Raw genomic sequence first — 17,864 nt, 5'->3', positions numbered from 1 at the left:
CATGACAGATTATTTTCAATGCAGAGCACCAAAATCACCATTTCTAAATGATAAAACCTCCTGGGATTTACAGTACAATTGCTTTTGTAAAGCTCTACCTGGAAAAAATATAATCAAAACTTCTTGTAAAGCTTTTTCCCTATCTTATTAGGAAAACGAAAAAAAGCCACCAGTAGCAGGGATTTCCTGAACTGGCACTCTTTGAAGTTGCTGTTGCTTTTATTTCACAGACCACCATCTGTCACTGTAAAGATATGAGCTATTCACACCAAGAGAGCACTGCACCAGCCGCTGTATTTACTTACGTTGATTCCAAATGTCAGGGGAAAAAGGAAATGAAAACACAGCTAAGGTTGTTAAATGTACAAACATAAATGTTTGCTTCTGACTCAGCAGCTTAAACAACAGCGATATTAGTCACAAAATCAAGATTCAGTCATTTCTGTTCCATGAACATTTCAGTTTTTGCTGTAAATTTAATGGCATTTATGTGGAGGAAGGAAAAGACCTTCCAGTGGAAACATCTGTACTTCAGTGCTTAATATATAACATACCTGCTTGTTATTAGAGCTAGAGTAAATTTAACTGTATAACTGTTTCTTCATGCACACAGACTATAGATATTAGCACAGAAATCCTGCACACATTCTGTGTTTCAAAACAAGAATGAACAGCACTGTTAATGAGTTACAACAGTCATGTGATGAACTAAAACAACAAACGCTAACAGATTCACTTCAGTTTATACATTGTAGATTCCATCTAAAAATCAATCTTGAATTCTTTAAAACTCTGAATTATTCCTGACTGAGGCAGTTACAAATGAAAGAATGGGTTTCAGTGGTACTGTACAAATGGTGAAATGACAGGAAAGCTTTCTTCAGTAAGCGCATAAGAAACACGGGCAGGGTACACACAGATTGCTTTATTAAGGAACAATTTGATGCCATGCAAAAACAGAGCATAGTTCACTTTTATTCAGACCGTTGAGCAAAGATTCTTTTTTCTGTTTCAAAGAAACAGAAAAAAATGGCTATAAAGAAGCTAATGAACTTTAAAAAGCCACAGAGCTTTACAGACAAACGCATTCAATTTGTACCACTAAATCACAAATCCTCCTATTCTGTGTCATAAAAGTAGGGTAGTAAAAACTGAAATCAAGAACAGTAAAATGCTTTTTTGCAACCCCAACACAAATTGTCACAGTTTTTGCATACTTTTAACAGGAGTTTGTACTTGATATTTATCTTTCCTAAGAGTTTGTGTGTCTGCTAAGCATAACAAAATGCCATTAACAACCTTTAAAGAAATTTTAAGACAAAATATCAAACGTGTTATTTTTCTAATTCTGAATTCTGTCATAACATCAGAATAGTACATTCTTAATATTATGATTTAATATATTGTCAAATTAATGATGTATCAAAATAATTTACACAAACTAACCCTTTAATTTATAACTAATGCATCATCACAAGGCAGCCCACATTATCAAACCTCATGTATTAGTGCCTATGTCTCATGGAGACAAGTAATTTTCATAGAATAACAGAATCAGTAAGGTTGGAAAAGATCTCCAGGATCACCAAGTCCAACCTCTCATCACCATGCCAACAAAACCATAACACGAAGTGCCATGTCCAGTCTTTTATGGAACACTTCCAGAGACAGTGATCCCACCATCTCCCTGGGCAGCCCATTCCTATGCTTGACTACCCTTCCAGTGAAGAAACTCCTGATATCCAACCTGAAGTTCCCTTGGCACAACTTGAGGCCATTTTCCCTTGCCTGTCACTGGAACTCTGGGTAAAGAGGCTGCCTCCCACCTTGCTACACCCTCCCTTCAGGCAGTTGTAGAGAGCAATAGGGTCTCCCCTGAGCCTCCTTTTCTCCAGGCTAAACAACCCCACTCCCTCAGACACTCCTAGAATTTACTCTCTAGACCCTTCAACAGCTCCATTGCCCTTCTCTGGACTCACTCCAGCCCCTCAACATCCCTTGTGTTGTGCGGGGCCCAGAACTGGACACAGCACTCAAAGTGTAGTTTCACCAGGGCCAGTACAGAGGGACAATCCCTGCCCTAGTCCTGCTGGCCACACTATTGCTGATTCAGGCCAGGATGCCTTGGCCTTCCTGACCACCTGGGCACAGCTGGCTCATGTTCAGATGCTGTCAAGCAGCACAATAAGCTGACTATGCAGGAAGTTAGCACTGTAATGGTGACTTCAAGGTACACTGTTATAGGGCACTCATAACCTTTACTGGCATAGACTAGCTAGTACAGAGTGACACAAGCACTCTAGAAAGCAAACTGTGGATGTTCCCAAACCTGTTTCAGAAATGAATCCTGGAGGATTCAGCTGCAGCAATTTGAGACAGCTCCCAGTACTGAACCTTCTATGTTCACAATCTACAATGCAATCTTCAAAGTAGCAATCACTGGGATTTTATTAATCTATTTGCACTTGACTGCTCGAGTTATCTGAAGACAGAGCAGCCATGGCAGAAGGACTGTAGGTAGCACAGGTGGAAAACTTATCTTAAGCCATTACAGATGTATTCAGTAGTAGTTTCTCTGACAAAATCTGTGGCCTGCAGTGAATACTGCTACAACATGCTCTGAGGATCCAGTGACAGAAGTAAGCACATTATTTTGTTGATGAAGCTCAATAGCAGGCCATTAAAGATAAGACATTCTAATTTGAATTGTTTATTTCCAGATTTTAAAGATACCAACTTGAAACAGAAAGCAACAATCAATCCAAGGCACAGTACACAAGCATCTAAACAACTTTACTAATACATTAAGGTGTGCTTTTATTACCCAGTGATTTTATTTAAGTAGACAGAGAAAAATTAAAATTACAAGACACATTCTTTTTACTTGCTCCCCTCTTTTGCCATTTCCTAGCTCAAGTTTAGTAAAGATTCCATCAAATGATCGGCAAGCCACCAGTTTAAGAGAATGATCAAACAGATCTTCAAATACGTGTGGAATAATCCTCATGATGCTAAAGTTCTATTACAAATGAATCCTGGTGTCCCTAGACACAGAAAGTGGTAAAACACAAAGCTGCAGGTAATTGTCACACTCTAGGTATTCAACTGCTCCTTTGCAGAGGTTTATGTGCTGTAGGACAGGGTGAGTGCACAGCATATCACTGACAAGGAAATCACCGTGATTATGGTTCATAACTTAACTTCCACTACAAAAAACAGGTGATAGGATGATTTCCAATTGTCTTCACATCCAGTCAGTCAACCAAAATTCCTTGAAGGTTTGTACTACCAGGGATGCTTGCATGTACTCTCTATTCAAATGTATTCTCAGCTGTTGTGGAACAAGTTAGAATGGTCCATAAGTACTTCTTATCTCTTCATTAAAGCTTTGAAATAGTCTCCACTACTCCTCAAGTCCCTTTTCTTGCGTGTCAGCATTTTCATGCAATTTTTTTTTTGCAAGAGAGAAGAAAACCTGGACTAAATCTTAGACAATTAAATATTCTCAACGTAAGTTTTATGTGTAGAGTGATAGTTCCACTTCCAGCCCATTATTCCAGATATCTGACAAATATATTTTTAAATGGCAAGGCTAAGGGCCTGTTCAATTGGTTACTATTCATCACTTCTGGCTACTCAGTTCTTAGGAAAACAAGCAGACTGTAACAGCCATTAAATGCTAGAGACAACCAATTTAAGAAGTATTAACTGGTGGAACTTGTCCTCTTCTAAGTTGAGATGCTAATAGGACAAAAGTAATTAAATGCAGTCTACTACTTGCTCAGTTGGTCGACCTAGCAAAGGGCTTGAAACCATGAAGTGAAACTGAGTAAATCCTGGAATTTTATTACATGCAGCACCTAGGGGAAAAAAAAAGAAAAAAAAAATTCTAATTTGCTACATTTGGGATTAGTGTCTCTGTCATTGTATTTTACCATCTAAAGATCCAGTTACTAATTCTACTACAGCGGTATAATTATTCTTTCACAATTTGTTTAACCCAAGACATCTTGAAAGTATTCAGTTTTTATGTTAAAATACCATACTGCTATAGTGCAATTAATGCCCTTATACTACAATTCAAAATAGTAACACAAGTCAGGAAAATCTCTCTTTTTCAATCCTGATTAATTTAATGAGTTCCTTCCACACTAATCTCTTAAACACAGAACTATAGGAAGTAAGAGATCAAAGAATAAGCAAAGCAGTCTAACTAAATAATCCACATTGATTAGCAAATTGTACTTCCTACTGATCTAAGAGTTCACTAATGAGATGCCTGGCACAATGACTACTCTTAGATCACTTTGAAGCTACACTTAACATTCATATTCTCCCTCCCCTATGCCATATCTAGGGAAGGCAAAGCAGTCTTTTTTTTAAAGCCTTCAAATGAATCATATATAGCCCAGGAAAACAAATGAAGGTTGTAAATATTTTTGAGTTTTGCTAAGACTTCCATAAATTTTGTGAAACTCTAAGACATCAAAACGCACAATTAAATTATCTCCAGTCTGCACTAGGACACAGCTGCCCTGCTAACCAGCATTCCATACTGTGAATGGCCAGTACTGCTGCAGTCTTCAAAGAATAATTAAAGACTTCTTTTAAATCTACGTTCAGTTTTGTACATCTGTGACCTAGTTAGGGTCTGCAAAACAAAATACATACCATAACTTCCGGTTGTATTGGCACAAATGATTGCACCAAAGAACTTCGGGGCATACTTCCGGATTCTGGAAATAACTTTCTGACAGGCTACCGTAGGGTCTGTTCCCATCCTCATATATTCCACAGCTTGGTAACTAAAAAAAAGCCAACCCCAGACCCAGAAAATTAGCCATACTCAGGTTATATAATTTAAAATACCACAGAAGACACCCTGGTTTCTCTGAATAATAGAAACAAGTGAGAAATAAATTTTAGGCCAACTTCATATTGGCACTTATTACTCAAATTCTACATAAAAAACCAATTAAAAACGAGATTAAAAGGGACTACAAAATGACATCTATACCATGTATCATTCTATGGCAGGCCAAGCCAGGAGAGAACTCTGATCATTTGCAGTAGAAGAGGCTAAGCAAAAAATCAGTTAAAGAACCGCAAGGAGCAGTGGCTTGGAAGACTTAGTGGCTTCTATTTTTCATTACATGATTGAGTTTGCCGTTAGAAGTAATTGCTGGTTTTGAGAAAGGCTAATATGTCAAGATAATTTTTTTGAAGAAAACTCAGTATTACACTACTGATAAATTATTGAGTTCAGTAAGCATTAAAAAATCTTTCAGGAAAAATTTAGGTTTCTGAAAACATCGAAATTGACACATTTATTTTATTCTAAGAATATGAAGGTACCATGATCAGGACTTTGAGTCACTTTCAAACTTTTTGCAAAGTGATTAAATCCCCCTTATTTTATGAGTAATCCAAATGAATATCCTTTATATCTAAAGGAATTGCTTGAGATGAACCAGTTGCATTTCCAGAATGTCCTGAGGTAAACGATTACTTACGTTGCCATTTTCTTTCAGAACCTCAAGATTCAATGATAACTCATGGCATAACTTACAAGCAAACAACATTTTATATCTTTGATGAAAGATGCATATACCATGACCAGCTTGTTACAGTAAGACATCTACAGATTGCATTAATTACAGATATTACCAAAGTACCACAGAAAAGAATAACTCTTGCATTTTGAGACTCCCTGTTATCTTTGATTTATTCTAACAATCAAATAGGTTCAAGTTATCTAAAGATAACTATCTGAATATAAAGCTGTATTTCACAGGGGTCTCTTCACTAAACAGAAACTCAACAAGAAGTTACCACCTCAAGGAAGGCATAAAGAAAATGTCAGCAATTTTGCCCTTTATTTGACACTTCCTTCACTTCTGGGAGGTTAATTCTTGTCTTTGTTTCATGTGGGAATATCTAACTATCATGGAATTAGTAAAAATCTTCATCTATAAGGAACCAGTAATTAACCACCTAGTCTGGTGGTTAACCCACTGGTGTCAACATGAAATGTTTTAAGCATTACAAACAAACACTTCAGGCTGCTTAAGTGCAACCTAAGTATTTACTGACTAACCTCACAGTGGAGATCAAGTCACTACTCATCTTGGTATCTTGTATGACAAGATAGATAATTTATGAAGTTGTCAACTGCCTTGTATTTGAAAGACCGAATCAGAACAGCTTGAAATTCACTGAAAACATCTGTAAATATGCAACAGCTAGCAGGCTTTCTTGGCTGCCAGAGCTTCAGAAAAGTTGCCTGAGAAATATGAAGGCCACTTTGATATTATCCTTCAAGCATCAGTGCCCATTATGTTCAGCATGGACTTCCATAATTGATTCCTGCTGAGACTGAAGAGAGCCATATCTTACAGAGTTTATGCAACCACGGTGACAACACTAAAACACCTCTTTCAGTTTCAAATTACATGCAATTACAAAGCATTGCTGCAGGGATACCTCCTGAGTGAGCTGAGACCCACACCTCATCCTTTCTACAATATATGATACTTTCCCATACAACAAAATGCGTTGGAGAAGAAAAGCTATCATTTCTGCTAAAAAGCATATAGGTTGGAAATATTACCTGCTGCCTGTTTGCTCATAGCTTGGCAGCATTAAGGGATCTGTCATCGAGATATTTAAGTCTCTTCTTTTAAGACAGATCATAAGGGTAACTTGGTTCTGCTACTGTTCTTTCCCCTTCCACTCCTTCCTTCACTCCCACTTCAGCAGCCACTAAGTAAGAGCCTATTTTTCATCAATTTCTTCATTTGCTGAGTGCACATTTTGCTGCAGAAATCTAGCAGTCTGCCCTAAGGACAAACCTGGGTAAGAAGCGCATCATGATGTCACCATCCCCAGTGGCTGCAGCTCCTCCAGCTGTACTATCCGCGTAGGATCCCGCTCCAGCTATCGGAGAATCTCCAACACGGCTGTAGTGAACAACAAAAAATAAAAACCAAACTTTGTCAGCATTACTGCCTCCAGCTGACTTAGCACTAAACCCACAGGAGAACAGAACAGAACAGGTAAAGAGGTCAATCCAAGTCTTGTCTTAAAACTACCTGTAAAAGTGAACTGTGATAACCTGACTGACCTGAGGCTCAATCCACCTCCAGTGCATAACTGTCTGTTATTGTACCGTCTACAGTTAAGCCACTGAGGTTTAGCCTGTGGGCAACAGTAGGCAGCTGGGGACATTAGTATGTTCAATAACTTATTGCTAAATCCAGAAGTTGTCTGACTTGGTTGACAGACAATAATCCTAACTGTGTAGAAAAAGTATCTCAAAGACAAAACACAAGCCTGAGGGTCTGATTTTATGTACATTTCTTAGGAGACTGTGTGCCTCTCCAAAATGCTTATTTGTCTCTGGTGGCTTGCCTTACAAGTTGTCTCACAACTGTGCCAGTTGTTTGTGTCTCTATATGGTGAATTAAGCAAGCTGAAAAACAAGCATTCCCTCAAATAAACACACGTAGTCTTGCAACTGAATCAGTTTCTCAATATCAGGATTTATGGCAAGTACACAAAAAAAAGCAAAGCCATTCTGTGATCTAAAGGTTAACATTTTAAACCCCAATGACAAGTTTAACATAGGAAATAAGGTGAGGAAAAAAACTTTTTTTGTAAAATCAGAGATACTAACCCTGGAAGTTTGTGGATTGCACCATTAGTAGATGTCCCAGAAGCAACAGCTCCACTCACACCAATTACAACCATACCTAAGATTTTCAACAGGGACAAAATATATTCAGGAACACTACTAACACATTTATTTAGTTGGCACTACACTCATCAAACAGAACCACAATGCCCATACTATTAAAATTACTGATATCCTGAAATACAAGAGTTGTACTCTTATGGAAAACAAGTTCTTTTTAAAAGAGATTTGAAAATTTTTAGTATCTATTACAAGAGCTCAAAAAGGAGTGTGAAACAGTGAGTGACACACTGTTCAGAGCTATGTGTTACTGCTGCCCATACAGCCACTGCCTCCTGATACACACCTTTGTTAACCAGTAGAGAACAAGCACTTGGTGCCCCTACATCAAGCACCAATACCATCAGAACAACAAAGTTTAGAAATTATAAACAGTACTTGAAGGAAATGTTAAAAAAAAAATCAGAAGCATGAGCTTACACTTGTCAGAAGATGACATACTGACTACCAAAGTAACTAGAATTACATGACAGAAAACCAAATGTAGGGATGAGCCTACCCCTTGCTAATTTTGTGCTGTAAGAAAGCCATAGCCTCATACTAATGAAGTTTAGACTGTCACTCGGAATTGGATTTAGGATCAGCTGCTTCTCCATAGGACAAGACTTTACCTCCACAGAGCAGGAGAAGAGGGCATGAATTGCTGCTAGCATAAAACTCCAGTACAAACTAAGAGCCAAGAAGCAGAATTCGATGAGCTGAATTCTGTTTCTCTGACCTCACTAAGCAGTATTTTCTTCTCATAGAAAAGTTTCCTGACCAATAGGAGCTGAAAACATAGAGGCACAGACCCAATGGCCTCTGAAAAAAGACTGGAAGAGCATCAGTTCCTACCAATGTCCTAAATGTATGCTGATAGAAGACTCTTCTCAAAATGTGCTACTCACAGAGATATTTCGTATCTAAAACAATGGGGTGGGAAAACGTGAAATATTAATCCAAAATACCATCATTTGCTACAAAACAGCTACTTAATTAACAGCTACTAATTGTATTTAGCAGATTCCTGCCTCCTGACACTCCACAATTTCTGAGTTTTCCAGCACTTACTGAATTACCCCAGTAAGTAAACTAACTATCAACTTAAGAAATTGGTAGGTCACCTGACTTTTGTAGCCTATTAATTGATTATTAGTAGGATGAACTGGAAACAAAGATGAAAGATTCACACTTGAAACAACTTGTTAATTCTTGCTATTGTAAAAACCATCAGACAAAAAGTTCTGGATTGCTAAACTGAAAAAAAATACAAACTATACCAAAAAGTGCAAGTTTCAAGACTACAAAGTATAAAGATATGAAAGACATGAATCTGTAAATGCCTGAGTCCTTTGTCTGATCTGCTCATTAATCAACTTATAGGCTTAGCAATTAACAGTCCTTGATCAGTAAACTCTTAGAAGTTTTTGAGACTACTACTGCTAACCTACTTTAATGTTAGTTTCTGTAGAAATTTACTGATTTAGAAAAAAGCCAGAATAGAAGAAAAATGAAAGCAAAGTTTATTTTATAAGCTTAAGGAGTGTGACAAAAACTGCTTTTAGTTGGAAACAGGACTAATGGTACACTCATCTCTTCTACCACTGCAAGGCCTTGTAAGTTGGTCTGACAGCACACCATAATCAAGATAATTAGTCTTAACTTAGTCAGTTTTCTAAGCATCCACAGCTGCCCAAGTAATTATGCCAAGGTATCTGTGGGAAAAGCAGCAGGACAATGAACAAGAGTTGATGGCAAAAAATGAATTAAGAGTCTGTGCAGACAGTGAAATGGAAAAAAACCAAAACAAATTCTACTTTTAGGCAGTCCATCCTAATACATAAGTAACAGAATTTTGAAACCACTATAAACAGGAAATACTTCCTTTATGAAATATTATTCTTTAAATAAGTATGATTTAATCATTAGAGGAATGAGGAAAAAAAGATCAGCATCAGAGTTCCCAAAAGCTGTTACCTATAGTATCATGGTTATGAACACTTCTTTGAGAGCTGGTCTGTTCTTCTTTATAAGTTACTTCTTCACGCCGTTTATATGGTCCACAGGATGTTGAAGAGTCTGGCACCACATTCTGTAATTAGTTTGTGATTTGCATGAATAATATAACATATTCAATACAGATAAATTAAACAAATACTCCAGTCAATACCTACAATCTACCATGAAGGCATTAGAAGCCCAGTACTTAAACCACAGAGATGTACTGAGATTCCACTAATTGTTTTGCTTAATGCATAAAGACTGATTTCTGGTATTATACAGTAAAAAGATTTTCCTCAAAAAGTTACATTGTTCAAATTAAAGACTCTCTTTTGCTCAACTGACTGGGGAAAAAAAACACCCAAACCACTGTATAAACATGTAGAAATCTGTAACACCCAAAGCAAAAAAAAAAAAAAAAATCCTTATTCAAACAGCAAGCCAAGCTCACCTCAACAGGCAAGTTTAACAGACATCTGCACTAACCTGATGTATTCATAGGTCTGCATAAAGCCTCTTAAGTAACTATTTAAAGATCTTAATTATTACTCCAAGGTTTTCTTTCAGAAATTTATGCATGTATCAAAAAATGCATTCACTGCTTTGTTTATTTTGGTAAGTCCTGTCCCAGTTAAGAACTAAAAAATAACTCCCACACCAAAACACTACTGCAGCAAGGTCAAAAGCAGCAGGATCTAAGAAACAATTAACTAGACACATAAACTCCCAAGTCTAGCAAGTGCTTAGTAATATCTAGTTTTTTCTGTCTAATAAGCAAAACTTCTTTTTCTTCACATGTAAAGAGTAAGTTCAATATAAGCTGAAAGGAGGAAGCAATGCTGCACCACTGATTTTCTAAGTCCCCCCTTCACTGCCATCACTGCACTGTACCTTCCAGTAGTTTGGCTGACAGCTTTGACTAAGCCACTCTGAATACAGCGAAAGGGATTTCTGGGTTGTTAGATCTTCATATGGAAACCCCATTTTTACAGCAAACAGGGAGGCTTGAAAAGCAAGAATAAAATAAAAAAGAAGCATTGATTTATTCACAGTTTTATGATAATGCATTCATGTTATTTTTTTTAGGAATCAAGAAATTCTGCATTCTTTTTGGAGATGAGAAATACATCTTCAGGGAGCAGTATCAGCCATTAGAGTGATGTACAACTGCAGTAGCCAACTCTTGCTGCACAGGCAGTGACATAAAAGTTTTCCCATTGAAAGAAACAAATTCAACTCTGTTAATCAACTGGACAAATCTGAGAGTGTGAAACAAAAATGGCCTAGGCTGTGCGGGTCACAGAAATAAGTAAGTCATACAAATACATTTTCCTTAAAAAGCAAGTTTTTATCAAATGTAAGTAACACAGCTGCACAACATTTGCCATTAAAACTCTGATACCTGAAGAAAGCAATCTACCAGCTTACATCACAGTCCTTGCAGCTTTAAAAGTAACTACTTCCTTTTTTCGAAAATTAATAGAGTACGTGGCAAGAGAGCAAAAGAAATACCAACACAAGCAATGAAAGAATGCTACACTTCTAAGAATGACTTGTCATTAGGCACAGGGAAAAGAAAAAAGATCAACTCTTCTTTCATCTTTTAGCTGTAGATACCTTTGATATTACCCAGCAACAGACACTGTTGCTAGGTTCAGATGCTTGAATTTGTATTATCAATCCTTGGTAGCAATGTCTCTATAACACATAGCTGAACAAACTTATCCAGCCCAAGAATTAAGAGAAGACTTCAATTATTTCTGGACTGCTTTTCTATGTTTTCCTTAAAAACTGATGCAAGTAAAGTATTAGCACCCAGAAAACTGACAGCTCCAATTAAACAAATATTTTCCCACTTATAGAACAAACAGGCAGAAATTGGGGTTTTTGGGGTTTTGTTTTTTTTTTTTTTTTTTTTTTTTTTTCCTTTTGTTGTAAGATAAAATTGTGCTTGTGCATGTTTGACAGGAATTCTTTTATAATTTTTGAAACGTTTTTTCTATTCTGGGAAGTAGAGTCCCTCATTTAGCATCTTGAATAAAAAAAATGCCTGCAGACATTACATGCATTTATATGAAAAGATTTTACTATTCCAGCTATCTTTTCTGTAATGTATTTCTATTTAGAAAATAAACTGTTTTTTCTCTCACAGGCCAGTTTGAAGGTTCAAATGGATTTTCTTTTTATTCATCTTCATCTGGTGAAGACAACCAGAGTTTCCCTCATCCAAGTTCCAATTTCCACAAAAAATATATTTCTTCAAAAGAAATAGTCTTTCTCAATTTCTCCACTGCTTTCATTAATTCATTAACATTAAACATCATCTCCAATTTTTTACTCAGATAAATCTTCAGCTTTCACACCTTTCTTTTGCCATTAATTCTAGACATTTTCTTCTGAGCAAGCTCTCACTGACAGTAAGGATTTAGCATAACAAACTTGTCCACATGACTCCATTAGGCAAAGAGCTATCTTCTTAGGTTGGAAGATGTATTTTAAATCAGCACTTTAATCCTTCTGTTTCTTCATTTACCTTATCTTTTCTGCTCATTCTCCTGATTAAAATTTAAAAATACTATGGTAACCAAAAATGAGGGGCAAATGAGTATTAGGAGTATTTCTCCCTCCACTATTTAACAACTGACCAATTTCTTTTTCCACACTATATGTGAAATATCTCTTAGAAAAGCCACGCATAATCATGGTCTATTGCCTTAAATTAAATAGAACCTACAGGTTTCTCTGTTCACACCTTCAGTCAAATTGTACCCTCACCTCCCAAAATTGTTCCATTTTATGCCATCAAAAAATTGTTCGTGCACTTACTTCTGTACATGCTAATTCCTTCAAGAATATTTTATCTTTTCTTATCAATTTCAAAGCACTTGAATCACCATTAATGCACAGATGTCATTTTCCACACTTATCTCTCTATTTCTTTCTGAGCGGGTAGAGGCTCAGAGCAGGCTTCTTAAAAGCCAAGAAACCTGTTCACCACTCCCACACCTCTGGGGAATGAACAACTCTTTTTGAAACTGGTACTATTCTACCAACAGCAGCCTGTATTTAAAAAGCTCAGCTAAGCCTCCAATTTGCTGCTGGTCTTTTGTTGTGCCTGGGAGTACAGCCTCTAATGAGCTTTTTCACATTTAAGTTCTCACTAATACTTTTAAACTATGAGATACACTAATCATACTCAATATATACCAAAATATTAGAATTTAACTCTAGTGTCTATTAATTCTGCCATTCATTAGAAAAAGTTACTTCATAATTTTAAATAAAAGAGTTACATCTAACACTTTCTATAGTGTCTTCTAATAAATCATCTTTGGTAACTTGGATGTCAGTAATATTAGCAAAGCCTTGGTATTACAAGTCAATATTTGCAGTTAAGCTGATAGGAAAAAACATAAAACTATTTTTTTCCTTCCAAAAATAAACCTATTTCATAGACACAGAATTTAAGAATAAACACTTTTGAACTATTTGAGTAGATTGATTTGATTGTCAAGGAATTCCTCCATTTGTATTACCAAGATGAAAACATGGCAATTTTATTAGGAAGTGTTTTGAATTGAGGGTTTGACTTGGAAACAGTTAAAGGAGTAATTACCTGACTCTCCCACTAGTAATGTATGCTTAGTGTATTCAATGACCTTTCGTGCTACACCAATTGCATTTTTCACACGCCTGAGATCCGCAACAGCCCCAACTTCCATAGTGTTGCTAGAAATAAGGAATATTTAAAACTTATTAAAACTACAAGAATAAATGCACATTTTTTACTAGACAAAATCTGTTCTCATCTAAATCAAAAAGCTTCCTTCTTTAACATAATGCTTTAATTGTTCTATGCCACAGACAGATGTCAGCACATTAGCAGGAAAAGACTTCCTACATTTATTGTTTCCTTTCACAGGCATGGAGACGTTGCTCAAAAAACAGTTACTTCCATTCACAGTAATATTTTCAGTAGAGTAACTATTTTGTTACATAAACTCCTAACATAAATCACACACTTGAAATTACTTTTTAATCAGAACAGTTTTAAAAAGCAAATAAATTATTGAAGACAATTGCTCCAAAAGTGAAATATTTATGGACTCAATGTAAAGGAAAAGCTAACAATGCTATGAACCATCTGTTTCAACCGCTATACCTAGAACTGGATTAATGTTCTACAAGTGAAGAGTTATTTCCTACTCTTCAACAATCAGGTATTTTTCCTTTTTCCACAAGTCAGCTTGTCCCACAGTCAGCCTCACAGCAACAAGATCCTGTAATGACCCTTAAGAGTGCTAAAAATGGCAGGTGTGTGAAACAAGTTAATGGAAGTTGGCTTTTGCTGGGTATTATACAAATTGGTATTATAATATTAATTATATTATTGATTAAATATTATGATGACAGTATTGAAATAGTGATCTGTGCTGTGGAGTGGTTGATGTTGTTGCAGTGGCCTAGCTGCAAGGCTGGTTTTTGTGAGGATGGCTTTGTGCATTATGGTGTAGGTTTGTGAGTTTACATTAGATAGACTGTTGCTGGCCAAATCATCAAGACACGACCTTAAAGGAGCAGAACTTCATCCACTGATGGCCCTGAGGACCACAGTGATGAAACTGTGTTTGCACTGAGTGACATAGAATGAGACTATGTAAAATCAAAATAAATATGCATCAAGCTGATACAACACCAGGGGTATAGAAGGTGGATGTATAAAATTTCATGGACGGGCCTCTGGTATTTGGCCAGGCTCCCAGCCTTGTCCTTTTTGCTTTGTGAACTTTTTTACTGATCTCAATAAAACTTTTATTACTCATTCCCACTCAGGGTCTGAGTCATTTATAACAGCAGGGGTCATGCTTTTCTCCATACAGCTTCCTTACCCATCCATAATCATTGCATCCAGAGTTGTTTCTCCACTTTCATCTGGGCTTCCTCCGTATCCCACACTCCCATCGCACTGGTCGATCTCACACTGACCACAGCCTCTCTCGACCGCATCCAGCTCTGAACCTCCCGACTCTAACACTCTCCAAGCTGTAATCAACACAAATAATTAAATGTCACTGGGGAAAACAGTTTCCACTGCTGCCTAAAGATGGACATGATGCAGGTGCACTACGTAAGTGGATAAAAACCAGTAAACTCTAAATTACAAAGTCAAAATATAAATATAATCAAAAGAATGTAAAGCATCACTTTTCTAAATATTCTTTTTCTTGCATATCTGGTTAGTGTTTCTGACTGAGAAACAGAGCTTTTCTTCTGACTGAGGTATTATTTATTAACAATTATCGCAAGTTCTCTATATCAAATAGCCTTCTCTGCCCAGAACCAATCATTACGTTACCACTGCTTGTTTAAAGCTTTCTTCTGGGAGAAGAAAGAGGAAAAAAAAATCTTTCAACTCAAAAAAGGAAAAAAAAAGGCCAAAAAAAAAAAGTTGCCCTCAAAAGCTTCATATGAGAGTATGAGGTGTTTAACTGCAGAATAAAAACGTATAAACCTACATCAGTAACTACGTAAGCACAAAAGAAAAGTGAAAATTATAAATAAGAAACTAAGTCTCCCCATTCTCCTGTTCAGGCCTTGGTCTCCTATTCTTCAGGATCTAGATCATGGTGCAGCTTTTTAAGACATTACAGACATGTCAAACGACATGACTTGAACACACTGAGCCTGAAGGCATTGCACATAGAAGATTACACAAGGATGGACCTCAGGCAAGAGGTGCTTGAGCTTGCTGCCACTGACAATCACAGTCTTGCTCACTCCTATTCGCGCTGGCTCTGGCACTCTGTCACCTGACAGACCCAGCACAGGGGGAGGAGCAGCACATGCACAAATGCCAGCTCTTTTTGCTGAAGTAAACCAGCTCAAGAAGCCTCATTCATGATCACAGATGTTGCAAGCCAACTACATGAAGTTGCCTGCACCAGGAAAAAAGTAAGAGTTCATACCATGCATCCAACTCCAACATATGCCTGCCTCTACTACAAAACTCAGTGTGAGGAGTATTCTCTGATTCCTATTACCTTTATTTCTGTGAGTATTCTTAGCATAGGCTTTAAGAAGATGCAAAGCAAGGGCCTTGCAATTTTCAATAGTGTATTTCGCTTCTGATCATTACAAGGCTTTACTGGTAACTTGTTTCACAAGCAAGCGTTCTGTAATAAGGGGTTATTTACAACTCAACTGTAGTAAGATAATCTGCAATTCTTTTAAAATTACTATTCACAGCTAATATGTGTTTCCATAGGAAAGCCTTCGACTCTCAATAACACAAAACAGCAGAGTTTCAAAGAAATAATATAGTTACCTAATTATTTACGGGGCAAGTAGGAATCTCAAAAAAAAAACCAAACCCAAACCGCAAAAACAAACAAACCTTTAAAAAACGCTGCACGAGAGTGCAAACCACATTATCAGCAAGAGCAGGTCTTTGACCTAGCTTTTCCGCAGTTCATAACTACCCTCTTTAGTTTTTGTGGGTTTTGATAGGGTTTTTTAAGCGTTATTTCCCACCGTAGAAAGCGAAACAACCATCTGATCCGCAGGTTTCCAGCGGCAGAGAGAGGAAACGGCAAGCTCCGGGGCTCGGCCCTTCCCACAGCAAGGGTAACCCCTTCCAAGCCGGCCGGGGCAGTTCCCGCCGCCTCCCCGCCGGCAGCGGGGCTGGCTCCGAGCCGTGACGAGGCAGCGCGGGGAGCAGAGCCCGGGCCCTCCGCAGCCAGCGCCGCCTGACAGCCCGCTCCTTCTGCCCGCGCAGCAGCCTAAGTCTCGCCTCAGGGACTTATTTTTCCTCAACCAGTACCAACACGCAGGTCCGCCCTGCAGGAGGGCGCTCCCGAAAGGCACCGAGCGGCGCGGAATGGCACCGCTCCACCCGCCCCGCTCCAGCCCGGGCCCCCGCCAAGACACCTGTCTCTGCGGCCGTCCTGAATGCCCAGGTGTTGATGACTACAGGCAGAGCGGCAGCTGAGGCAGCGCCCGCCGGCGTCAATACCGCCAGCAAGAAGAGCGCGACCGGCACCCCCGGCCAGCACCCGCCACGTCGCGCCGCCATCGCCGCCCGGCCCGGTCCGGTCCGGTCCGGCCCCGCTCCGCCGCCTCCAACCAGGCGGCTCCGGCGGCGCAAGCGCGCACGGCCCGGCCGAGACCGGGCTGCTGGCCGGCGCTGCGAACACGGCCGGGCCTGGCGCTGGCCGCGGCGTGAAGTGAGGTTCTACAGGCACGGAAGCGGTGTCGTGGCAGGGAAAAACTAAACCCCCAGCAAAGGCCGGGGCCTACGCCCTGAAATGCAATTTGTCTTTCACAGAATCATAGAATGGTTTGGGTGGGAAGGCACCTTAAAGATCACGTAGTTCCAACCCCCCTGCCGTAGGCAAGGACACCTTCCCGGAGACCGCATTGTTCAGAGACCCGTCCAACCTGGTCTTGAGCTTCCAGGAATGAGGCGTGCACAGCTTCCCTGAACAGCCTGTTCAGTCCTTCACCACCCTCACAGTAATGAATTCTTTCCTAATATGTAATCTAATCCTACTCTGTTTCAATTTGAATCCATTCTCCTTGTCTTGTCACTACGTGTGCTTCTAAATAGTCTTGCCTCATCTTTCCAGTAAGTTCCCTTCAGCTACTGGAAAGTTGCAATTAGGTCACCCTGAAGGCTTCTCTTTTCCAGGCAGAACAACTCCAATTATCTCAGCTTTTCCTCAAAGGAGAGGTGCTCCATCCTTCTGATCAACCTGGAGTGGCTTTGTTCCTACAAAGGTCGATCTCTTTCCTGTGTTGGGGTCCCAGAGAGCCGGATGCAGTACTTGAGGTGGGATCTCACCAGAGCAGATTTGAGGGGCGGAATCACCTCCCTTAACCTGCTGGCCATGCTGCTTTTGATGCAGCTTTTTTACGGAGTCTGGGTATGTGTTACAGCCAGTCTGCTTGTGCAGGGCCCCCACCTGCCGATGAAAGTGCCAGTGGTACTGGAGTGCGGGAGCGGAGCTGTGGTGGTGTTGGGGCGGCTGTGCAGCAGCAGGGCTGCAGGGTGGGAGCAGTCTCCCCCTGAGCTCATGAGATCCACTTGCAGCATCTTCACGTGCTGCCTTGCTAACATGGATGTCTTTGTCAA

General features: G+C 39.0%; 1 protein-coding gene across 1 annotated transcript; it reads right to left on the bottom strand.

Moving 5' to 3' along the window:
- Nucleotides 1-784: 784 nt before the first annotated feature.
- AGA (aspartylglucosaminidase) lies at nt 785-16,839 on the bottom strand. Its single transcript, XM_066185931.1, has 9 exons — nt 16,661-16,839; nt 14,623-14,776; nt 13,350-13,462; nt 10,625-10,737; nt 9,710-9,824; nt 7,676-7,751; nt 6,852-6,959; nt 4,672-4,805; nt 785-3,860 (listed from the first exon to the last, which is right to left on the bottom strand). The coding sequence occupies exons 1-9, from the start codon at nt 16,803-16,805 to the stop codon at nt 3,760-3,762; spliced, it is 1,059 nt and encodes a 352-aa protein (XP_066042028.1). The 5' UTR covers nt 16,806-16,839; the 3' UTR covers nt 785-3,759.
- Nucleotides 16,840-17,864: the final 1,025 nt, after the last annotated feature.

This window comes from Chamaea fasciata, unplaced genomic scaffold, assembly GCF_029207755.1.
Source record: "Chamaea fasciata isolate MVZ Bird 193981 ecotype frontalis unplaced genomic scaffold, bChaFas1.0.hap1 SCAF_6, whole genome shotgun sequence".
Classification (NCBI taxonomy): Eukaryota; Metazoa; Chordata; class Aves; order Passeriformes; family Sylviidae; genus Chamaea; species Chamaea fasciata.
This window is presented reverse-complemented; position numbering and strand designations above follow the sequence as displayed.

Bases quoted from the DNA above. Each gene is read 5' to 3' on its own strand.
- AGA (XM_066185931.1), bottom strand. From the start codon at position 16,805: ATGGCGGCGCGACGTGGCGGGTGCTGGCCGGGGGTGCCGGTCGCGCTC. The intron at 6,960-7,675 runs GTTAGTATCTCT...TGTTCACTACAG, and splicing joins GCAATCCACAAACTTCCAGG to CCGTGTTGGAGATTCTCCGA. The intron at 3,861-4,671 runs GTATGTATTTTG...TTTTTCCCCTAG, and splicing joins CAATACAACCGGAAGTTATG to GTGCTGCATGTAATAAAATT.